Below are 25,473 nucleotides of genomic sequence, written 5' to 3'. Positions count from 1 at the left end.
TGGGTCAGACCAACAAGACCATCTAACCCAGTAACCTGCCTCCTGTCAAACCAGATCAGCCCATCTAGCTTCCTGATGCAGTCTCTGAAATAACCACACATACACCCTCCCGTCTGAGGGCACTGTTAGCTTAGGACAAAAACAATCATGGCTGTTGAATAAACATACACAAGAAGCTACACAGATACAAGTTCACCTCCAGACTCAGCTAGTATAGAGCACTGTCACCCTGCTGAGGTCAGTGGTGCCCCAGGCACTTACCCCCGCACAGCTCCATGGACTTCAAGGGAACTAGGCCGATCTATCCCAGCTGAGGATCTGGCCCCACTGAATTTATCAGATGCAAATTTATCAGGGCCAAAGTTGCCTGACTGCAGTGGACTCAAAGAAGACTCTGTGTAGCTCAAACCTAGGGTTGTGAGTTCAATCCTTGAGGGGGCCATTTAGGGTTCTGGGGCAAAAATCTGTCTGGGAATTGGTCCTGCTTTGAGCAGTGGGTTGGACTAGATGACCTCCTGAGGTCCCTTCCAACCCTGATATTCTACGATTCTAAAAGCTTGTCTCTTTCACCAACAGATATTGGTCCAATAACAGATATTACCTCGCACACTTTGTCTCTCCAATATTCCTGGGACCAACATGGCTTCGGCTACACTGCATAATTGGAGTGGCAACATTCAAAATTCTCAGCCCATAAGAAAGCTCATGTTCTGGGGGCTTGTGTGTTTGTTTTTTCTACATTCGTTTTAAGTCAGATTTATGCTAAATGACAAATAAGCAGAGAGGAAGGGATAAAAATGCAACGCAGTTTGTCTTGGGCCAATGGATCCGAAGAGAGGCTGATGCAGCCATCAAGTTCAGAGCCCTATGTGGTGGTTGTCCAATAACCTAGACAGGTTGGAAACATAAGCTAGATTGCTTCTGCAGTCCCACCCATTTTCTAAATAATACCACCATATGTTATATCCCTATAGGGTCCCCTGTCTCAAAGGGCTTCCCATGCTGCACAGAGACAGCACCTCTGAAATGCACCACCTCTAGGGCAGATTGCGTCACCACTTTGAACAGCGGGAGGGAACATTTTATCCAAAGGTTCCAACGTAAGCCAGGGCATCTTGGTGCATGTTACAGAAACTGACAGTTTTAAGATCTTCCCTCAACTGCACAAAGCTCAGTTATGTATGAGAAGGATGAATGGCTGAGCCGACCCAGGCAGTGTTGAACCTGTGGTTCTAGACATTACCAACCTGGGGCTTACCCTGCTAAGCCACCCTCTCGAGGGAACAGTTCTGTTAATGCACATTCACTTACTGCCCAGCCCCACCAAAGTGTGCCCCTGCCTGCTCTTTATTCAGCACAGAAGCATCTCCAGTCAGATATAAACCTGCAGTCCTGGAACCTTAAAAATTCCGTTTGTCCTGAAGGGACTCGGTGTCGGTGGAATCTCCTAACCAGGCTAAGAAGTGCCCAGTACTCTGAATATGAGATAACTACCTTCCTCACAACAGGTTAGAGAAGATACCAGTCATTATTGACTCTGTGGGGGTGAGAGAGACACATCCTCTGCATGTGTGTATACCTATACTGGTGGATCCCCCAGGAGATGTATACAACAAACCAAAGTAACTGCATGACCTTATGACTGTAACCCTCCCCTTCCTTTTCCCCACCCCAATTGCTTGTATCAGCTGCTGTGCTGTAACTACCATTAGACTGGGAGGTATTCAGGGAAGGGAACGTGGCTGTTTCATTTGTCTGCAGGGCCTGTGGCACACTGTGGTCAATGACTAAATAAATAAATAATAAGGGGATGTCCTGCCTTGCAGGCTGAAATCGATCAACAAACACTGAATTCTTGTTAAACACCCTTCCTGGAGAGGAGGCAGAATTTTAAACACCCAAGGTAAAATCCTGGCTCCACTGAAGTCTATGGGAATTTTTCCATTGACTTCAGTAGGGCCAGGATTTCACCCCAGGACTGACTCACTGACACTGACTCTCTCTCTCTCTCTCTCTCTCTATATATATATATATTCTCTCTCTCTCCTAGGAACACACTATGTTGCAGGGGCACGTTACACATATAATTCAACTCATTCACATGAGCCTTATACAGCTCTCTCGCTCACTGCTACAGCCCTCTACAGAAGCTCAGCTCTTCCCTATCGGAACAGAGGCAAGGGGCTCTTCCCCGTAACCGAATGAGTGAATGAAACACCTGGGGAGTGGAGATTTAACTGCCATTCACTGTACCTACATGGAACAAAGCTTTTGTGGAGGCACTGTACACAGGGACCAAGATGCTCTCAGATTTAAGACAAAAGAACATATCCAACATGGGACCTTGTCAGTTTCTCTTTCATACTTTTAAATACACTCAGCCTGTCTATAGTGATGGTCATATCCCAAGCACTTCACAACCATCTAGTTAATTAATCATCACTAGAGCTTTGTTAAGTGGTTAAGTATTATCCCCATTTACTTACAGGGAATCTGAGGCACAGAGGATGTAACACCTGGGGATATTCCCTCTAGATTCCAGATCAGATCTATGGAACAACCAAAGACAGGGCCAGTCCTGCCCCAAAATTCCATCCACTGAGCCCAGTGCATCCTAGGACAGGACTCTGGGCCTTTAGCCAGTGCTATATGAATACCCATCTACTGCACATGGGATCAATGAAGCCCAGAATCATGTACTAGCTAATGAAACTCTGTACTTTGATTTAAGGAGCTCCTAGAAACACAGGTGACTTGCCCCTGGTCATACATAGAGTCAGCTATGGAAGCCAGAAGTTTCCAATTCCCAGTTGTGTGCTCAGACCACCCCTCCCACTCCCGTACAGAGCTCCAGAAAGAAATCACTTGCCATTGTTGCTGGGAAACTTGGGAATGACGGGCTGCATTTCTCAAGCATGCTGCCTGTGTTTGGCCTCAAGAGTCTTTTCACTACTGCTGTAGAAAATATTTATTTTCTCCCCCCACCTGTCCCCAAGTGCTGCTTGGTTTTGCTAATTTTGTTCTATTGATCTAAGACAAGATCAGCTCAGCCCAGCACAGATAAATGGAAAGAAACGATGATAGAGCAATTGCATTATGGAAAGGAAAGCTACTGCAGCATAATGCAGCCAGTGGAGACACTTTTCCAGGCATCCCAAGGGATGGGTAAACTCATCGGCATGTGGCTGAGTCACTCAATGGGACTGAGACATCCTGAGCTTTGCAGCAGAAGCCCAGACATGGGATAGTCCCTGACAGGCAAGGACTTCACAAGTTCAGTTCTACTGGAGCGCTCGCCCCTTCTCCGCTTCTAAATAGCTTAAACTGACACAATTTTGTTCAGGATTTTCTTGTTCTCATGCAAAAACAGCTGATAATTTATTATGTGTATTAGAGTAGCACCTTCAGGCCCCAGCTGAGAGCGGTACCCCACTGTGCTAGGAGCTGTACACCTGCACAGTAAAAAACAATCCCTGCCCCCAAAGAGCTAACAATCTAAATGGACAAGACAGACACAGAGTGGGAGAAAGGGAGTGTTATTTTCCCAGTTATAGAGGTGAGGGAGCAGACGTGCAACGACAAGCCCAAGGTAATGCAGTGAGTCTGTGGCAGAACTGGGAAAGGTACCCTGATCTTCTGAATCCCCATGCAGTGCCTTAACCACAAGGCCACCCTTGCTATCTCTAATGCCCAGGAAGGCATAGCTTGCTACACACGTGGTTTGCTGGGGCAATACCAAGAGGAGGAAATCACAGCTCCTTTTTTCCGTAGGTACCACAAAAATGGCTGCTATTTATTTGGAGTAGAGCATTTCCACCCTTCCCCATTACTTCTGCTACAGCAAAATGGTGGTGGCAGATAGACATAGGTGGCTATAACTAGGCTGGGCAGGATTTGATTGAAATCATCAGTAGTTGGTACACATCGACTTTACCTGACACACAGAAATAGGGTGACTGTATTTTCCTAAAGGGAAAACAGGACACTGCACAGGGCCAGCCCGAGGCCCCCTGCCCCCTGCACAAGCCTCCCCCCAGCCCCCCTTGCCACCCACGTGGGGCCGGCCTGAGGTCTCCCTCCCCTTCCTGAACCCCCCTGCCACATGCCTAGGGCTAGCGTTGCTGCTTGCTCCACTCTCCCCCACATGTTCCTCCACTCCCAGCTAGGGGTCACACCCCACTTTTTTGGCAAAACTGTGCATGATGATCAATTGGCAAGAGCAACCAGGACAAATGCCCAGTTTTGCCAAAATAGTCGGGACGGCCGGGACAGGGCTAAAAAAGGGGACTGTCCTGGCCAAAATGGGAGATGTGGTCACCCTACACAGAAACCAACGAACAAAATATCCATCGACAGCAGCCAGCGAGTGCAGCCTCCCTTGCATTTGGTGCCCTCAGGGATCTGGTATCCGGGCCCCGTGGCCACACAGGGGTCAGGGGACCCTCTGCAGCCCCACTGTCACGGCCCCATTTACTCATTAAACAGCTAGGAGTGTAGGGCTGTCCCTGGGCCGGAGCCGTTCAGTGATAGGGTGGCCTCCCTCATGGCCAGGGACTTGTCCTCCTCCTCACAGTCCTAGGCAGGGAGGGTTTCTGCTTTGCCCCACCAGGGCCACAGCCTGCTCTGAAACTTGCACCTGCAGGAATCTGGTGTCACCAGCCCCACAGCGAGCCCCCTGCGGCCCCGCTGTCATGGCCCCGCATCCATGCAAGGAGCTCCCCACAGCTCTGCTGTGAAACTGGATTCACATTGTTTAGTTTTAACCTTTTCTTCCAATTGTTATCACTGATCTTCACTGTGGAATTTACCAAATAATAAAGATCAAATTCTGCTGAGCCCAGAGTTCCACCACCCTCAGCGCAAGATGAAATTACTCTGCCTCAAACTCTGGAGTGAGTTGTCAGCAGAGATGGTTCATGTGGGCACCACCTACTCTCTCTAGGGACATCTCCCAAATGCAAGTGCACCTCTGGGTCTGTCAGAGAGCATGGCAGCGAGAGAAGTGACTTCATCCAGCATCAGGTGAAAGACCAAGTAGTTGCTTTAGTCCCTGGCAGAGCCCCGGGTCTGTTGCAGGGTGTTTACTTTTGTAATAGTGTCACAGAGGGGTTAGATGGAGGAATTGGACTCAGGACACCTCCCAGCCCTGGAACACACTCGCAGCCTAGTTCTCTGCTATCCTGCATTTCATGCATTCATTTACACTTGTGCACAGTGAGTATAAAATGCAACCACCCCACTCACATGCATCAGAGTGTCTTACATCCACTTTGCACAGTTGAAAGAGGAACACAAGGAGCAGGGGCCTGGAGAATCAGGCCCAGGATGTCTCTTTGGAATCTTTATTGACACTCCCCTCACATTCTCCCAAGTGCCTCACAGGGAGGCCCATGGCAGTGGTCAAGACAGGCAATGGATGATTCAAAGCAGAGGCAGGAGCATACCTGGAAGGAAATGGACCAATGACTGGAGTGGAGATCCAACACCCAACAAGGCTGTTCCTAAGCCAGACTCCTTTGGAGAGCAAAGGGGGAACAAATGATTTCCATTTGGTATCAGTTTTCTGACATGGTACTTTAAATATAGATCAACTGATAGGAGAACAACACACACAAGCAAACAAAATACCATGACTGCAGAAGAGATCGAGTGGGGAGCGTTAGCCAGGATACATTGGTTCCTTCAATGGGGGTATGCCCCTGACTGGCAGATTCTGTACAACAGCCTCCCAACTGGGTGTGTGACAGACACCAGAGAGGGTCAGGAGGGTCTCAAGTTGTCCCCAACCAGAAAGAGGGCAGCCATGACACAATGAAGGGAAATGGAGTATTCAGGGCTCCAGCCGAGTTTGGTCCTGCTGCTGTACGGCTTCCATTTCAAGCTTTACCCCAAACGGGTCCAAGGGTTTGCCCAGCAAATGTTATTTATCAGGGTAGCAGGGTCAGGAAAGGGTCACTTACTGATAATCAGTTAGGACAGGAGCACAATGACTGGCGGAGGGAAGCATCTGCCAGCGATGTCCCCTCCTCCTCCAATCCAAAAACACTGCGTAGTCTGGAATAGCTGAGGGAGCGAGGCCCAAGGGCATTAAGAGAGGAGGGAGATGTGGGCACAGGGAGCTGAGGAGGGAAACGGATCTGGAATTAAGGCTAAAACTTACAATGACAACCAACTATTGTCTCTGCTCAGTGCCCGGCTATTATCTGGGTTCTTTAAAGCAGCGTGAAACACAGAATGAAAACTAACTGAGAAATCACAAGGATAATTCTGATCCCAGGTACTGATGGTGGAGGAAGAGAAGGAGAAGGAACATGACGCTCCTCCCCTCTATCATCTGCATCATCAGCAGCCCCATGGAAACTCAATGACTTGCTCTAAGAAACATAAGAGAGGCTCAGACCCCAGCCAGAGTTAATCGGCCTGATGTGTGCTCATTGTTACAGATTATCTGACCCCTGCTCCTTCCGCCTACAAGATTCCCCGCCCACCCCCCACTCTATCCCTCCCCCTTGCTGTGTCGCTCTCATTTACTAGTGGAACATTTTAAATTGAATGCTGGATTAGGAAGCCTAGGGGAGCTATCACTTCTAATTAGGGTTTCGGAAAACACAGCTTGAAGGCTGGCATGCCTCTGGCACAATCCAAGGGGTGAGCACACAGGTGCCTTACCAAGGGCTCTCTCTAACACACTTATCTTCCCTGGGCCCCAGTATGTTTTCTGGGCTACTGCGATGGATGGATGTGTGAGGGGAGGCTGAGGTGGTGGCGGTAGTTTAATGACCCATCATGGGAACAATTCTCCATTGACTGGAGAAGGATGGGCAAGATGTGGCCTAACAGGTCTTTGTGGTTGGCGAGTTCTTTGCAGGGAGGTTATCGAGGATGCAGGAGCTCTATGGGAAGGGGTAAATCTGTACCACCGTGCTCCTTCCCCACACCAGAGCCACCAAACCAAGCAAGATGGGTGCTCTTGCACTAAGACGACCTTGGAATGCTGGGAGGGATGGGCGGGGGTGGGGCACCGCAGTTAACAAAGAAGTGCACACCAGATGGTAGCGCCACTGCTGTTTCAGGAAGGGTGCAGGAGAGAATCTAGGCCTACACGTGGAAACTGGTTTTGCTCAGGCACTGCTGGAAATTGCCTCCCCTTGGTCAAGGCTACCTCGCCTCAGAACCATGCGGCCCTGATCTTGGGGTCTGATTTTCAGAGTTCCTAAGCACCCACCCACCCCCCGCTCACATTGACCTCAACTGGTTGCAATTTTCAATCAGCAATACAGACACACAGCACTTCTGAAAAGCCAGGTCCTTAACACTGACCAACTATGAAAGGTAGGGAATGCGCCCATCAGCAGCATGTGTCACGATGCCAGGAGGATCCTGATGCTGAGCAGACCATTGACCAATGCCTCCTCGCACATACAGTGAAAACTCATCCCATCCACCAGCATCGAACAAGCCTACCTCGCCTCCCTCCCCCACTCCATTCATTCCAGGGTCTAGATCAGGATTACTCTCCTTGTTTTCAAATCCTCACAGACCTGGTTTCCTTCCCCTTCCTGCTCCTTCCATTCGTCTAGTAGCTGCCTTTCCACCATCTTCCTTCTGCACCTCCCGCTGTCTGGGAAAGCCCTATAGATCCTTCTGTTCCATCACCGTTCCAGGGCATTTCCACTATCAGCTGAAAAATCTCTCTTTGCCCTTGCCTCTTATTTTTTTCTCCCAGTTTACTGCATAACCCCTCAAAGTGTTATAGGATCTGAGGTGTACCAAATAAAGTTGCATTATTGGCTCCAACAGCATAGCTGTTGCAGAGCCAGGGCTCCCTCACCAGAGCACAGAGGAACAGGTTTCTAAGAAACACGCTAGCCAAACTATTTTAGAGGCCCCATCAGCACAGTCGGCCAAAGGGTGTTTACACTGATTTTGCCACAACTAAGCTTAAACACAGCAGTTAAATTCAGTTTCAGCCCGTGCGTACAAAGGGTCTTCCTGGATTTCCTTCTGTTAGATGATGCACTGGTTTGGGCCCCTCTACTATATTTATATCCAAGCCACAGGATTCAATTTCAACAGTTTCATGCTGTAGTTTATTCAGGACCTCGTCCATATTCCTTAACTGGGCTAAACCTCGGGACTTGTTCAAGGGTTCAGCATAGCTTGGGAACACCATTTAAAACACTGTTCGTTCCATGCTAGACTACAAAATTGACAGGAGCAAATGAAGACAGTGGTGTAACCAGGCTTGGTTGTACTTGTCATGTTAAGGGAGAGCTCGAACATCTCTCTCTCTCTCTCTCACACACACACACACACACACACACACACGCACACACGCGCACACACACACGCGCACACACAATCTCTCTCCTCTCACCAAGGAATCCATGCCTGAATCCTGCCAACAACTGGGTTTAACCAGGGACGTGAACAGCACGGGTCTGATCCTAGCTAAGCAGGGCACAACTGCCTTGCCAGCATCCCTACCTCATAAACAAATGGCTGCGTGTGTTTGCTTTGCCTCCGTTGTGCCTCTGCCCAGGCTGCACTCGTGCGGGTGACAAATAGCTTGTCTCCATTCTTTTGGGATTACGTGTTTAAATAACCAATGAGAACTGGCAGCAAATTCACACGGTCGCCAGCAGCAGGACTCAGTGCACCTTCACCCTTCACCCCCTCACACTATACTCTGCAGTCTAGCCTGCTTTGTTGCTACCGTTGGCTTATTTTACCCGCAATACTCTAGAGCTGCTTCCCACTTTGAGCAGAGGGAAAACTTTTATGTGGTCTGATCTGCAGCCTGTCGCCTGGAGCTTCCCTTCGAGGTCTCCATGTAATTATTTCAACCCCTGATGCCTATAATTAAGTGAACATTTCCTTATGTTACTGAAGAGGCAAAGGAAAAATTGACTGCAGGGAATTTTCATCCATCCTGATTTATACTCCCTAGGCATGGGTTCATTTATACAGTACTAACGAGGAATTGTCTAAGCGGACAGACAGAGGGGAAAGAATTATCTAATAGAGCCTGGCACTCACACAGCCACATGCAGACAGACACCTGGGGTGATACGGGGAGGAGGAGGGAGATGTTTTTCTCTTAATCTCATAAATTTACTATTCATGAAAGCAAAGGTCTTAGATAACTGGCTAGAGTAAGGCAACGCTCAGGCAAATGGCATGCTGACCACCTGCCAGATCTGACAGTGAACCTCAATTCTGACCTGCCACCATCCCAGAGCTCGGCCAGTGTACCTTAAACATAATCTGCCGCAGACAGTATTTCAGCCCTGGAGTCTCAAGCTGAAGCTCCATCAATGCACCTCATTCCTGACCTGCAGCCTCCCGTCCTATTCCAGTCTTGAGGCTCCCCTGCTACACCTCATTCCTGTCCTGCATCACCCCCAGTTATCCCAGACCTGAACCTCTTCTCAGCTGGGACTGCCAGTCATGAAAAACTATGCACTGGTTTTGCAATGTAGACTCACTGCAGACTCCTCATTCTTCACTTGTGACCTTTACACACTAGGTAAGAATCCAGGTCTCCAGAGGCAGCTGGCTAATGAGTTCACCCACTGACACCCCCCCCCCCCACAACACCAGTTTCACTAGCCTAAGGATTCAGCTGGTACTAAGTTGTGCCCTTCTCGGTGTCTCCTTCCATCCCCATACTATCTAGGATCAGAGGGGTAGCCGTGTTAGTCTGGATCTGTAAAAGCAGCAAAGAGTCCTGTGGCACCTTATAGACTAACACACGGCGTGCATCTGATGAAGTGGGTATTCACCCACGAAAGCTCATGCTCCAAAACGTCTGTTAGTCTATAAGGTGCCACAGGACTCTTTGCTGCTTACACTATCTAGGTGCTGTCAGAGGGAAACAATCGGGAGAGTTCTAAGGACCAAACCCCTTTTTGTCACTGTCAGCTGGAGGATTACTGTAAAAGTTACAAAGCTGCATCTCAGCAGAGAGAGATGCCCTTCCAGAAGTTGAAATGAAACTTGGAAGGTTTCACCAGTCTATGCGTCTCCACCTAATATTGGTATGATGTAGCCCAACTCCTGTAGCTCCCAGATGTCGTTTAATGCCACTTCCCAAGGGCCGAACGTAGCTTTCAAATAATAATTGTGAAGTTAGTGCTGGTGAAAGTTGCTGGCTTTACAGCCCAAAAGACAGCTTCAATGCATAGACCAGTTACAGCCCGGGAACCAGCAGGGCGACCATCCCACATACGTACTGCTCGCCTCCAGGGCCCTCCCCATCTTACCCAGGGGCGGCTCTATGTCCCCCCCCCAAGCATGGCAGTCAGGGAGCCTTCGGTGGCATTTCTGCGGGAGGTCCGCCGGTCACGCAGATTCGGCGACGGTTCTACGGGTGATCTGCCGGCCCCGCGCCTTCGGCGTACCCGCTGTCGAATTGCCACCGAAGCCGTGGGACTGGCAGACCTCCCGCAGAAACGCCGCCGAAGGCTGCCTGACTGCCACCCTCACACTGCTCCCCGTGGCTTGCCGCCCCAGGCATGCACTTGCTGTGCTGGTGCCTGGAGCCGCCCCTGACCTTACCCTCCAAGGATGTGCAGGTCATTGTCTCCATCCTCATTCACTGCTGGGGTCTCCTGCAGATATGCACAACAGGGAGGTCCCAGCTGTGGTGGCTCTCTATGCTGTAGAGAACTTTTCACTAGGAGATGGGCTGAGACCTGATCCTGTAATAGTTGGATGACCCTGTTGAGATGAGTTCCTGTCTGCATCCTGTAGAACTTGCCCATTCCGGTATTGCCCTGGCCTCTTCTTTTGTCATTCAGCGTTGAACGCATTCTAAAACAATATGCATTTCCTCACCTTTTAGGGGCGAAGCCAGACTTTAAGGCACCTGCTCCCCTACATGGTGTAAACTTTGCTTGTGCCAATCAGAAACGAACACAAACAGGTTTTGGGCCCCGTCCCCTATGACACTTCTATGATGTCATAGTGGGTACTTTATGGCCTGCCTGCCATGTGCAGGCAGGGAGAGGAGAAAGAAAAACGAATCCTGTGTATCCTGTGTACACCCGTAACCGAGCCTGATCACCTAGAAGCCTCTCACTCAGCTCACGTGTTTCAAACAGAGCTTCTACGTTTGCCGGTCGTTATGCGTTGGTTTGTATTTGTAAGTATCAGTTATTACTAAATGCTGCATCTTTGTTTATAAATATTGTTAGTAGATATTTTAGTCATTGTGTGTTTTAAGTTTCATTAACTCTATTAGCTAATCATACGCTGCTCCCTTACCCCTTGTAATTATCCCCAATGAAACTTTTAAATTGATTAAGTTTAGTGTGTGTGTGTGTGTGTCTGCAGTCTGCATCGTGACCCATACTCTCCTTGCATCCCTTACCAATACAGTCTGTTGCCACGTGCAGCCTGGTAAATAACAGGCCTGCATTTTCTTTCGCCCCTGCGAGTCCGTGGCAATCCACAGACCCCAGTGGGAAGAGGGGTAGACACTGGATCCCTCCTCCTCCTAACAAAAACACACTCTGGTGGCATAATTTAAACCACATTTGGTTTCTGAATTCCCCACCCCACCATATAACCTCTCTGGTGGGCCCCTCTTTCCCCGTTTTGCCCCCACTATCATATCACCAACTTGGGATGGGGACAAAAAAGGTATATAATCACTTCTGGACCACCTTGAGTAGCGCTCCATAAACTGGGGTGGACTGCATAGTCAGCCAACCAGCAAAGATTTGCCCATTTACCCCTACCCCCACATCAGAGCTCTGCTGATTTAAGATGCTAAGAGTACTAGGGATACCCCTGAATCTCTGGTGGTGCAGAGCTCCACACTCACTCCACGATGCACTCTGAGCTGTATTTGCAAATCAGAGTGCCAGCACACAGAGGTAGACAGCTGAATCAGAAATCAGAGACGCAGAAGAACTGTTAGGTTGCAGCTTGTCTATCTCCCTTCTCGTAGCGCGGGAAGGTTCCTTACAGCACATTCTCATATGACTGCTGCAGCTTGGTTTGAAATGTATTAAATGATGGGATGTCCACCCACTATGGAGGCAGGAAGAAACCACAAGTATTTGCAGTTGGGACATCATTGATGATTCAGCACCATGGTGGGAGTTGGTACTAGTCCCCTAAATAGGCCCTCTGATCCTTCCTGTCCTAACTTCTTACCTCCTTACTATTTAAAAAAATATATATTCTTTCTGTTATGGTAATGCCAAGAGACCTCAACCAGGGGTCCAGGCCTCATTGTGCTAGGCACTGCACACAAAGAATCAAAAGACAGTTCCTGCCCCAAAGCACTTACAATGAATACCTCTCCTTCAGCTGCTTTGGGGGTGTACCCTTGACTGACATCAGAGAGTGGGATATTACTGACCCCGCAGTGCATCATCTAGTGCAAACGAGCTACCTTTTAATGAAACTGGCCCTTCATTACACTCAGGGAGAGATGCTCCCAGATCCCGCATATGATGCCTTCAAACCTGGCTACTATCAAATGACCCCAGATAAAGAAGGCTTACACTTCTAATGCTCCATTCCAAAGTTCTGTTTTCACAGCACTACCCCAAAATTCAAACTAATTTTCTTTTAAAAGGCAAAACTCTCTTTCCCAGAGTTCTTTGAGAGGGGCCCCTTGTTTGAAAACATCTCCAAGCAGATTATATAAAAATAGCAGCACAGACCTCATAACCAGTCTAAGTATAATTACTTATGTGCTTAATCGGCTTTAATTAATGCCCCACCCCTTCTCCAAATTTCAAGATTAGGATCTTTGGGGCCCGTGGACTTGTTTCTATTTAGTCCCCTCTTCCTTTTTTTTTTTTTTGGGTAACTTCACAGTAGTTGGTAAACTGAAAAAGCCCATAAATAAAGATGTTTTTTGTGCCGCACAAAATAGTGGCATCTCTACAGCCCCCTTGGGGAAAACAACAGCATGCAGGAATCCCAGCTCAAGGAATGGCATGCAGAAAGCATGCTACATTCAGAGCTATTTCCATCCTATCCATAATAACACCACCTTGTTTACTTCAGTTGGACAAGTGCTTATTGTAGCATACACCTTCCCTGCCCAAAGACATTTTTAGCAGCCTTGACATACATTCTTCTTCCTAAGAAATAAACTTTTAGAACATACAAGTAACAAATGATTCCCCCCACCCCAAAAATCCCCACACTGCATAATAATAATAAAATTATTCTTGCAACTATCATGGAGTGAACATGCACCCTTCCTAAAATCAAATGAAGGAAAAAGTGTAGAAGCGAAGCTTGGGTCACAAAATCTAGACTTGAAAGGGTGAGCGTAATCTTATATCCCTAAAAATAATGGTTTAGGGAAGGAAGAAGCTGCCCAGCAAAGATCTCAAAGCTGCACAGAAGTAAAGAGCACACTGCGGTGAATATTTAGCACATAACCCAAACTCTAGGGAAACATACAGAAGAGGTGGGGTTACTCACTAATAACAAGTCATGTTCCCTTCTGGGGAGCTACCTAGGTTGTTAGAGGTGAAGGACCAGCAGATCAGAGTGGTTTTGGTTTCTTTTCTCCCCATATGTTCACATTCACATCCAGCGAGTTATTGTTTTATTTAATAATTACAGTAACAGAAGGGACAAGAGGGGAGGTGCCATTTACTTGCCAGGTGCTGGGGACCAGAACCAGTTTGGTCCCTACGGTTTATTCCCCAAGACTTCGCTCCCTAGTGATAGAGGAGTCCTATTTAGTCCACCCCACTGGTCCCCAGGCAGGATCGACCCCACTAGTCTATTCCCAGGGCTTTGTCCAAGCTGCTTTAATTTAGTAACTCTTCTGCAACTGACAGAACTCTGCTGGGATTGTGTCAGCTTCTCCCCGCGATTCCATTAGCTCTCCCGCAAACAAATCACTTTAAACTCAAAGCAACAAAGGCACTCACCCCAGGCCAGCAGCACCGCCAGGGCCTGGCGCAGCCGCAGCTTCATGGTGCTGTCCGTTGCACTTCTTCACTCGGACCTGGATCCTGCAGCTGCCCACGGGGCTCTGCCCCTCCTGGACACAGCAACCACCTCTCCCCCCTGCAGGTCAGCCTCAGCCTGCATCTCCCCAGCAGCAGCAGCAGCTGAGCTGCAACTTTCCCCCGACCCCCTCCTCCCGCTGGGCTCGCCTGGCTACTGTCAGGCTCCCTAGGGTAGGGGATCTGGAGGGGGTGGGGTGGGGAGCTTCTCAATGGTCAGTCAATGCACAAAGGGAGCCGGCCCACAGCTGGGCCAGAGCAGCAGCCGCCTCAGCAGCCGCCCTGCCAGACGCAGCCCGGGTCTGATGCTTGCATAAAATCAGCCACATCTCTCCAAGCCAGGGCGTGCATCCTCCTTCCCGGGGCAAGGGGGGCTGGCCGGCGGAGCGTGCACAGAGCCTGCCTTGCTCCTAGTGGCCAGCTGCAGTGGCTTTGCTCCGGCTCCTGCAGCCGCTAAGGGCAAACCTCCACCCCGCCTCCATGGCTGCGGCGGCTGCTCGGGATGCCCCAGGTTCCCAAGAGGTGGAATTATTCAGGCATCTCAGGCGTCGCGCAGGGGCTGCATTCCGGCCACTGCCCGGGATCAGCTTCCCCCGGGTCCTAGAGGGAGTGCCGGCCGGTGCCCTGCTGAGGGCGCTCGCGAGCGACCAGCCTGCGGGCCAGGCTCCGTGGGAGGCAGGAGCTGTGGGTGGGGGGAGTTCACCCTCCCTCCCTGCTGTGTGTGTTACAATGAGAAGCTCTCCGGCAGAAGCGCCCCCCGACTACCGCTAAGAGGCTGCCTGCTGGGGAAAGCGTCTTCTTGTCATTTGTGCACACAAAGGGCTGTTTCTGGGAGAAGGGAGGTGCTATTAACACCACAAGGCAGAGCTACAAATATCATCATAGAGCAGAGGGGGAGCCCTGTTAGTCTGGAGCTGTAAAAAGCAACAAAGAGTCCTGTGGCACCTTATAGACTAACAGAGGTATTGGAGGATGAGTTTCCGGGGTGAATACCCACTACCCATGAAAGCTCATGCTCCAATAGTCTGTTAGTCTATAAGGTGCCACAGGACTCTTTGTTGCTTTTTAAATATAATCATCTAGCTCTTATATAGCATTTTTCACTGGCAGCTGGCACACTCCAGCGCTGGGGTTTGAGCCAGGCATTATAGAGACAGGGCCCTAGTTGCAGAGTTCAGATTCCCCCCAGTAAAACCATCAGATCTGGGCCCAGCGCTACATAGAAGCAGAGCTGGTGGAAATTTTCCAAAGGAGACATTTCTCCCAGTGAAACAATAGCCTGTCCTCACATTGTTTGCTTTCCCCACAAAAGAAAGCAACATCTGTAGATAATAACCCAACATTTTTCACATGGAAACTCTTAGTCCAGAGGTTCTCAAACTGTGGCACATGACCTCCATTCAGGTGGTCCATGGATAGTTCCCTCTAAGGTGCATGTCTGCACAGCCCCACAAAAGAGAATGAAGAGCCACCCACCTAATAAGTGGAGCCGCGCAGGCAGGGGCGGCTCCAGGCCCCAGCACGCCAAGCGCGTGCTTGGGGCGGCATGCCGCGGGGGGTGCTCTGCCGGTCGCCGGGAGGGCGACAGGTGGCTCCAGTGGACCTCCCGCAGGCATGCCTGTGGAGGGTCCGCTGGTCCCGCGGCTCCGGGGGAGCATCCGCAGGCATGCCTGCGGGAGGTCCACCGGAGCCGCGGGACCAGCGGACCCTCCGCAAGCACGTCTGCAGGAGGTCCACTGGAGCCACGGGACCGGCGACCAGCAGAGCGCCCCCCACGGCGTGCCGCCGTGCTTGGGGCAGCGAAATTGCTAGAGCCGCCCCTGCACACAGGCATGGCTTCACTAATTAGGTGCCTGGACCCTGGAGGAGACGTACATGTAGTGTGAGGTGGTGGCCATGTGGAGAATAGGGGGTAGGTGGGAGGGGGCAGTGGGGTGAGAAGAGGGGGTTGGGGAATTTGGGATGTGCAGGGTTGTGGTGGCCAGGGAAAGTGGCGACTTTCCCCAGCTCCAGGACTGCTGCGGCAGGGGAGAGAGGGAAAGACCCCCCTCCGCTTCTTCCCAGCCTCAGCTCAGGGACGGCCATGGCAGGAGAGAGAGGGCACATCCATTGCATTAGAAAGGTAAGACTACAGACATTAAAATATGAGTTGTGTGCTTTTATTTGTAGAACAAAAATGTTAATTATTAATAAGGTTGTTTATATATAGCACTTTTATCCAAAGCGCTTTACAGTAGTTAGCTAACGGTACAAACAACATTCGGAAAGATCATTAAGTGGTCCGCCGAGACTCTTAGCAATTTTCAAGTGGTTCGTGGAAAAAAAAAGTTTGAGAACCACTGTCAGACATTTTTTGTTTACCTCAAATTCAAGGAACAATACCGGCCAGCCACTGTTTAGATAAAAATGTCTAGAGGAGACATGGTAAGAAGTGTTACCAAGGGCAGGCCCCATTATGCACCCTGCAAACGTAAAACAATTTCAACATTTTTTCTCTTAATTTTCCAACTAGCTCTGCTTAACAATTGAAGAGCTTTTGTATTATTAGTTATTACTAGTTTGCCCTCCCAAAACACAGCTACTCCAGTTATCCTCTCTCACCACTAGGATGCCTCCTGCATCTTATCCTATTCCCTACTCATCCTGCCTGTTACCTTCAACTCCTCACCCTCACTCTTTCCTCCTGCCTGTCTCTCTGCTCTCACTTCCTACTGTGCTCCCCTCATTCCCTCTGTTCTGCTGTCTTCTCTTGCTTTTACTGCACTTTTGGTCAAGAGTAAGGGATGGTGCCCTCTCATGCTTTTCCCCTCCACCCCATCCTCTCTCTGCCTCCTTGAAATCTCTTAGTATCCACTACCCCAAGTAGCAGTTTTCCAAAGCCTGCACCTGTGCTCTCTTACTAACACAGTCCCGGTACTGCTAATCCCAAGCATTAAAAAATGATGAGTCAGGCCACCAAATATCATGAGATCAGGGGCGGCTCTAGCAATTTTGCCGCCCCAAGCATGGTGGCACGCCGCGGGGGGCGCTCTGGCGGTTGCTGGTCCCGTGGCTCCAGTGGACCTCCAGCAGATGTGCCTGCGGAGGGTCCGCTGGTCCCGCGGCTCCGGTGGAGCATCCGCAGGCACGCCTGCGGGAGGTCCACCGCAGTTGCCTGCCGCCCTCCTGGCGACCGGCGGAGCGCCCCCCACGGCATGCCGCCCCAAGCACGCGCTTGGCGTGCTGGGGCCTGGAGCCGGCCCTGCATGAGATTCATAATTGTTTTAAAGCCAGATTTTTTGCCTTCTGTTTTTGAGCCTTTAGGAGGTACTCAGCTCATGTTTTCAAGCTTTTCTCCACTCCATGAGGCAGTGGTTCTCCATCAGGAGTACACACACCCCTGGGGTTCACAGAGGTCTTCCAGGCGTACTCAACTCATCTAGATCTGTGTTTCTCCACCTGTGGGTTGCAGCCCCCAGGGGAGTCACAGGACGGGTTTAGAGGGATCGCAAGTGTACGGCTGGCATTAGGGGGTAGCAAGCAGGGCCCTACATCACATGGAGCCCCCGCAAAGCTAAATTACATGCATCAGCCCACCAACTGGGGCTCGGGCTTCAGACAAGGCTCCCAAGTGAAAAACAGGCTCAAGTATCACACTGAAATATAAGTACAATATTTATATTCTAATCAAATATATTTTATAATTATATGATAAAATTAAAAGGTCAGCAATTTTTCAGTAATAGTGTGGCTGTGACACTTTTGTATTTTTATGTTTGATTTTGTAAGCAAGTAGTTTTTAAGTGAGGAGAAGCTTGAGGTATGCAAGACAAATCAGATTCCTGAAAGGGGTACAGTCGTCTGGAATGGTTGAGAACCACTGCTATGAGGGATAGAAATGTACTTTAAAAAAAAAATGAAAGTGGAGGTTCTTATAATCACATGACTCCAGGAGCTAAGGCTTTACAAAATTAAAAAAAAAACTATCAATAGCATGAGATTAACAATAAAATCACAAGAGTTGGCAAATCTGCAGACCCTTCACCATGGGGTGTCCCATGCATGATGTAATATTTGTGTGTCTGATTTCAAGTGTAAGCTCCTCAAGACAGGCATCAGGTCACTTATAAATAACTCTCTACAAACTATTCTCCATAATAAGTTAAATGCACTTTGAAGATTATGCCAAGGGCTGCTGAGGCTTTTAATTACCTAGTTTATAGATGTAGAAAACTAGCACAAAAACAAGGAAAGTGACCTGGTGAGTCAGTGGTAGATCGGGGAATGGTACACACAAGGCCCAATTCCTTGTTCCTAATCCCATAATTTTGAGAATGAAGCCAACGAATTAAGTGCACAACACAGATTTACAACTAGAGCTGATCAACATTTTCCACTAAATTCTGTAATTTTTCAACAAAAGGTTAAAGCTGACAACAAACAAACAAAAAACCGGTTCTCTGTTTTTCACTGGAAAAAACATCAGAAAAACATCCAAAAAATTGCAAACTTTTTTTTAATGAAAACGTTTGGAATTTTTTCACAAAAACATACTTATCAGCTTTTGACATGCTCTGTTTAGAACAACCAAATGAGGCAATCTGATTTCATGTAGCAAAGCCTGCAGTGCTCACTGTTAGTCAGGGTCAAATAGTGATCCGATGCATTTTTAAAAAATGCATAGCCTTATTACTAACCCAAGGTAATTCAGTTCCCCTCCAGTATGGGGAAATTACAAGAGTTAATGCAATCCAAACGCCACATGCCTCCCCTCCCTCCAAGAGCCCCAAACTTTAGAGATACGTTGGGTCCAGATTTTCATTCATTCCACTGACAGTGATAGAAGAAAGCCCATAAATTCAGATCCAAGTCCTGATCTACATCCTTTTATGTTTTGGGGTCTCTGCCCTGGGCTTGTAGGAATAACATGGGCAGAGGAAACTAATTGAACAATGCACATGCCTATTTAAAATTTCTAGTGACATGATACTCCTGCCTCTGGATGGGCTGAAATTTGCCCCTTATTTTGGCACTTGTGTGCTGGTCTCAGACTGATCTGCGTAAAGGCAGCATAAGCAGGAAAAACACATTTTAAAACAGAATGAAATGACTATGACACCGTTCATCACTAGCCTCAGGCAGCCAGGCCAACTCTGCCAATCTGGGGAAAAATAGCTGTCAGCAGTGGGCAAATGCCAAGTCCCAAGATAGCATGCAGAACTTATATTCAGTGCCTGGGCCACACAACCGTAGACAAGTGTGGTTAACTGAACTTTGCTCTAAGAAGATTTAGACAATGCTACAGGTGAAGGTTTATATAATTTATTTGATCTTCAGCTTCGTAGGTGGTTGATGTTCTCAAATTATGTTAATGACTAGCAGTAGTGAAAGGAGTTTTGTGATTCAACTATAGTGTTATGGATCCTTTGTTTTATGGCAAGGTGAACTCCAAAATTGTGATGAAAATTGTTAATAGGAGCATCCAAATGTCTCCCCCTCCTTTTTTTTTATTAGTGTCTTTACCTGTCACTTTCTGCCCTTCACGTAGGTTGGAACACTAAAATTGGTCAGGTCAATTCCACTTTTGTTCCTGCTTTCAAGTTCCCTTTAATGCCATGTTTCTCAAACTGTGGTTGCCGCTTGTTCAAGGAAAGCCCCTGGCAGGCCAGGCCGGTTTGTTTACCTGCCCCATCTGCAGGTCCAGCCGATTACGGCTCCCACTGGCCACGGTTCGCCGCTCCAGGCCAATGGGAGCTGCTGGAAGCGGTGGCCAGTGAGTCCCTCGGCCCGCGCCCCTTCCAGCAGCCCCCATTGACCTGCAGCGGCGAACCCGCGGCCAGTGGGAGCTGTGATCAGCCGGACCTGCGGATGGGCAGGTAAACAAACCAGCCTGGTCCGCCAGGTGCTTTCCCTACACAAGTGGCGACCCCAGTTTGAGAAACACTGCTCTAATGCAGGTGTGTTGAGGTACAGCATTGCTGAGGAAAACTGAAGATTTTTTTTGTGTGCATGCTTTAAGTTAGGCATACAGCCTTGTCCTTATGAGCATGCATAGCTTTACAGTTCCAAATCCGGGGTCACGTTTTGGCCCACGATATTTGCATACAACTTCCCTGGAAGTAGATAGGAGTAATGGGTGAATAGCCGAGGGAAGAATTTCATGACTTAGATCTGTTAAATAAAATATACTACACAAAACAAATGCTACTTGTTTTCAAGCTTCAATTAAAAAATTAATTTAAAAATATGCTGGTAAGAGATTTTAGGGCCCAACAAAGCAGCATTGATCTAATCTGAGACCATGAAGGTGAAACCAGTCAGAAGCCAGATAATCCAACCAGTCTGTTACCATTGTCATGCTGAACAAAAAGTAAACTACTGCCATAGTGAAGAGTAGAGAGATGTTTTGATATTACTGCAGCATTAACAATTAGAGGTGTTAACTAGTAACAGAACAAAGGATTTTAGTAAAAAACAAAACAACCCCCCCAAACTACTTACTGTTTGTATTTCAGTAGCACCTAGAAGCACCAACTGAGAGCGGACCTCATGCTAGGCACTAAACATACAGTAGTAAGAGAGCGTTTCTGCCCCAAAGATTTTACCATCTAAGCAGGCTAGAGAGAGTGGGAGAAAGAAACAACCTTTTACAGTTGGAGAATGGAGGGATAGAGAGATTAAATGACCTTGCCGAGGTCACGCAGGAAAGTTGTGGCAGACCTGAGAATTCAACCCAGTGTCCTGCCGCACAGTCTATTTCTTTAAGCCACAAGACCATCCTTTTTCTCATAATAGGATGTTGAGGATTTATTTCCTTTTTGTCCCAGCACTAACCCCTTCTCTAAAGGAAAGTTAATCTTGCGCTGTTGCAGCACCCAGATGTTTACTTGAGCATGTCTCTTTCCAAAGAAAGATTTATTTTGCTGACTTAGCCTTTTTAATGCTGGGATACTGTGAAACATTTTGTGACTTGTACTAAGCAGGGGCAGGTACTGGTTCTAGTCTTACATCACTCTGGATGTGAGGTTTGCATCTACTTCCCACAGATGCAGCTTCAACACTTACTGGGGCTTGTGTGGAGGAGACATGTAATAACATAAAGTCTTCCAGATAAGTAGCATAGAAGATGTTCTACATCTAGGCTGACCTCACTGTGTAACACAGCCCAGAGAATTTCACCCCTTTACCCCTGTATTTGAGTCACAGGTGCTTGGCTTCCTCTAGGACAGCAAGATGACAGTTGGAGCATCAGTGCAAGAGACAGTCAAAGCCACAGCCATCTAAGTGTGCTAAGGGGAGTTACACTGGGAAAGAACCTCAGCTGATTCACTGGAGCCCTGGGGAAAGGCAGAGGGATGGGCAACTAACTTCTGCCCAGCTATAACCCAGGTTCGCACCTCTAGGCACCAGCAAGCCAAGCATGTGCTTAGGGCGGCACATTTTCAAGGGTGGCATTCTGGCCATCTTTTTTTTGTTTGTTTTGCTTCCAGCGGCAAAAGCCTAGAGCCGGCCTTGGCAGCAGCAGCGCATCATGCATGGGGGGTGCCCTGGGGCTGCTGTGGTTCGTACTGCAGGGGAGCAGCACCCGCACCTTGTGGCTGGGCCGGGCAGGCTCCGAGCGGGGGACACTCAGGCTGGGGGCCGCCCCACGGGGCACATGGAGCCGCCTGCAGGTGCCACAGGGCGGCCACCCTCCAGCGCCGCAGCCGGGGCTGGGCGAAGCACCCCGAGCTGCCCAGGGACTGCGGCCAGAAGAAGCAGCAGCAGCGTGGCCATGGAGGGCGGGGTGCTGCTTTGCAGGACCCACGTCCTGCTCTCCGGGGCTCCGCTTCCTCTGGGGCTACCCTGCCCCGACTCCTCAGCCCCCTGCCAGGGCAGTCCCCTGGCTCTGCCCTCCCGGGTCCTGGCTGGTCCTGGAGGCAGGAGCCCTGGCTGGAGGGACCGTGGGCTGAGGTGCGGCCCGGGAGCCCTGCTGCTTACCCCGACCCTGCCAGCACCGGACTGGCTGGAGGTGAGGGAGGAGCGGGTGGAGTCAGCACTGGTTAGGGGACCCCAGGGCTGGTGCGGCAGGGAGTGCGGGTGGGGGAGAGAAGAGAGAGCCCAGGGCTGGGGCGGCAGGGGGTGCGGGGGGGGGGGAGTGAAGAGAGAGCCCAGGGCTGGGGCAGCAGGGGGTGCGGGGGGGGGGAGAGGCGTGAGAGCCCAGGGCTGGGGCGGCAGGGGGTGCGGGGGGGGGGAGAGAAGAGAGAGCCCAGGGCTGGGGCGGCAAGGGGTGGGGTGGGGAGGGGGGAAGAGGGAGCCCAGGGCTGGGGCAGCAGGGAGTGCGGGGGTGGTGGTGGTGAGAGCCCAGAGCTGGGGTTGGGGGCAGCCAAAAATGTTTTTGCTTGGGGCGGCAAAAAACCTAGAGCCGGCCCTGCAGGTTCACCATGGAAGATTTTGAATCATTGTCAGGCCAGAGGCACCGTGTGTTCTAATCTTACCATTACTTTGTGAAAGCCTTTGCATTACAGCTGTAGATGCGAATGCTGGCTGTCATCTGACGAGCATGCTCAGACACGTCTACTATCCAGCATGCAATTAGCTTTGAGAGAGGTTGGGTGGTGGTGCTTTGGGGCCATGGTGAAAACAGAAGCTAACACTGAACTGCTAAACCTTTCTGTATATAACAGGGGTAACACTTCTAGTGGCGAGCTTACAGGACTGGAGTAGATACTGAGGTTCCATTAGTTTTATGGAACTATCCACAATACTACCTCATCTATGAAAGGAGCTGGTTACTTACAGCCATCTGCCCACCCAGACCCAGAGAGCATTCTCTGTGCCTAGAGTCAAGTTCATCCAGGTCTCCCCTAGATTGGACACTTGTGCATTGTTCCCAAGCTAGGCTGAGGCTAGATGGCGGTTTTGTAAAGTGCGTGCAGACGCATTGTTCCATCTCCAAGAGACTGAGCTTACACACCAGGGAGTCAGCTTGTACTGGATCAGAGTCTGGGTAAACCCTCCCCTTTTCACTCATTGTGGTTTGAAGTCACACTGGAGCCCCTTCCAAAGCCAGCTTGACTCAGCATTCACAAGCAGCCAACGGCCCAGCAGGGGACTTGGCAGATTGTAGTGACACCACCTTGCCTGTGTATTTCTTAAAAGCAATAACTGAAGGAACTCTGCATTTCTCAGCTATCAGTGGATTTAAGTACAAATCCAAGCAGAGCAGTGGCCTCTCCCATCCCTCACAAGACCTGCAGGTTTTCATGTAACGTTTTAACCATTACAGCTTGGAGCAGAGTGCCCAAACTTGGCTAACCCCAGGGACTTTCAGTGAAGCCTATTAGGGAAGGCAGCAGCTCCTAGGGAAACACTCCAGAGAGGAGCAGAGTGCTTTCTACTGAGCCCTGCAGTGCCATCCTTGCTGCAGTCTACTGATGAACGCTTCCCGGCCAAGCAGCTTCCAAGCGAAGCAGCATCAGTTTTCACCCAGTGCAGCGTCCCAGCTCAGACCAGGCACCTGACGTTTCTGAGGGCCCGAGTTCACTCCAGGGACCCTGGATGCTCGACAGTCTTAAGAGGAGGAATATGCCTCCAGGCCTGTGTTTGGGAGGAGAGTCAGAGTGCCACAGGAACTGGAGAGGAACCCCATTCCCTGCACCCACACACTTCTATTCTGTTAGGGATGTCAAATATTAAACGGTTAACCAATAACCAACCGTTAATATATTTCAGTTAATGTTTAGAACAAATTGGCAGCAGTCCCGCCGCCCCTGCAGTGTGGGGCCGGGCGGCAGCCCCAGGCCCCCTTGTGCAGGGCCGGACAGCAACCCCAGACCCGCCTTGTGTTTACAATTAAACTGTTAACCAGTATAATTTTAATAGTTTACACATGTACTTTTTAAAACAATACTTACATCTCTAGTACTGATACACCCCCAGTGTGGCTACTTCCCAAAGGGGGTAAAATGTGTGTTCCTGGCCTGTGGGGGGCTTCCACTAGTGACGCCAATGTCAGCTGTAGCAAGGGCCACAGACATCAAGAATTGTCCTGCACAGCTGGGCTAGACAATGCAACAAGGTGAGGGGTGAAGCCAAGTACTGTAGCTACCTGTAAATTAAGAGCTCAGGGTGTGTGTAGCATTGGGAGCATGACTAGCAACATCTCAAATTGAAGGTCCCTTGCCCTCTTCCAGTGGAGGCATCTCCTGTCTTGAGTGACAGAGAGGAACGAAAGGCTGAGCCAGCCACAGAATTCCCTGCTGCTCTCCCCGGCCATTTGTCCCTCACTACGCCTTCCCCACCACCTCAGGCAGTAGCAGGTGAGGAGTTCAAAGCCCTGTACACTAAAAATCAGAACAAGCTTCAGGTGCTACTGGGACGCTGTTCATGCTAAAAAGGTTCTGTCCAGGTTTCCGCCTTTAACCACAATTATGAGACGGGCTTCAAGCTCAGATCACCCCAGCTGGTTACAATTTATAGGTTGTATCCACACCCCAGCTCTGCCATGACAACCACATGGGCACATCCACACCTAGTGTACTAGTTAATCATATTTATATCAGTACATTCTGGAGGCAAAAATCCCCCAGCAAGAGAGAGGGGACCAGCAAGACATGCCCATAAGCCGCAATAGGAAGCCCTGCCACACAGAGCCCCAGGGGAAAGTCAAGCCAGTTATACTAATCCCAGGTAGGAGTCTACTTTACACTGCACAAAGGCAGTGTGCTGAACCTTATGGGACAAGAGTCATGTGCTAATCTAGATCACTGTTAGCTGCCCTGCTGCCAAGAGTTATACCCAAGCTGTGTGGGGATGTAACCTATGGGGAGGGAGCCAACACCGCCAGTAACTGCAGACAAGTTCTGTGAAAGGCACCTGAACACTAAGGAGTTTGCCTGGACCCCACATGGCAGGTACAGTCATTTCCACAACACGTTCTAGAGTAGGTGGGGGCAGTCTAAACCCAGGTTTGAGGCTGTTCTACACCAGCCAGGCAAATTGCACTTAAAGCCAAATAGCTGAACTGCTCTTGGACATGGTCTAGGGCTGTGCTGCAGTGAAATGTAAGTAGCAGCCCCTCAGCCAAGCCTGCAGATTGACATGGAGGCTGTATGTTAAAGAGGAAGGGAACTGGGGTTACTGGGCTGCAGTTTAAAGCCATGGTCACAGTGCTGTTCACAGGAGAGGCAGGAGCCTACGGAGAGCCAGTGGAACACAACAGGGGGTTGAGCGGTTCAGAACAGTAGTTGGGCGTGGCCTTCAGACCCACACACTCTATAGGAACCAGAAAAAGTCCACAGACCCAGGTATCATTCAAAGGCCCAGCCACTACTGGCCTCGGGCAGAAATGGTAGAGCGTCGATCATTCTCCTTGCCCTGTGCGGCAGTCCCCTATTGTCCCATCACGGTGAGGAAATGCTGAATAGCCTAGAGAAAACTACTGCGTGCCCAGTCTGTTCCCCACCCACCCGTCCTCAGCGCTTCAACAGGTGCCCAGTCCATTCCCACTCCTCCTCACAGT

The 25,473-nt window shown here is 49.7% G+C and overlaps 1 protein-coding gene across 4 annotated transcripts in view; it reads right to left on the bottom strand.

Moving 5' to 3' along the window:
• Positions 1 to 14,482, bottom strand: part of PODXL2 (podocalyxin like 2) — a 42,647-nt gene extending 28,165 nt beyond the window's left edge. The window contains exon 1 of one of the 4 annotated variants that reach the window (XM_045025630.1): positions 13,914 to 14,482. In XM_045025630.1, coding sequence (XP_044881565.1) covers positions 13,914 to 13,959 — 46 coding nt within the window. In that variant the 5' untranslated portion in view covers positions 13,960 to 14,482. Of the gene's footprint in view, positions 1 to 9,255; positions 9,371 to 10,560; positions 10,820 to 10,839; positions 10,900 to 13,913 lie in introns of those variants that run through there. The other 3 variants (XM_045025632.1, XM_045025631.1, XM_045025633.1) reach the window with 3 other exon arrangements.
• Between the last annotated feature and the right edge of the window lie 10,991 nt (positions 14,483 to 25,473).

The sequence above is a fragment of the Mauremys mutica genome, chromosome 7 (assembly GCF_020497125.1).
Source record: "Mauremys mutica isolate MM-2020 ecotype Southern chromosome 7, ASM2049712v1, whole genome shotgun sequence".
NCBI classification, from domain to species: domain Eukaryota; kingdom Metazoa; phylum Chordata; order Testudines; family Geoemydidae; genus Mauremys; species Mauremys mutica.
This window is presented reverse-complemented; position numbering and strand designations above follow the sequence as displayed.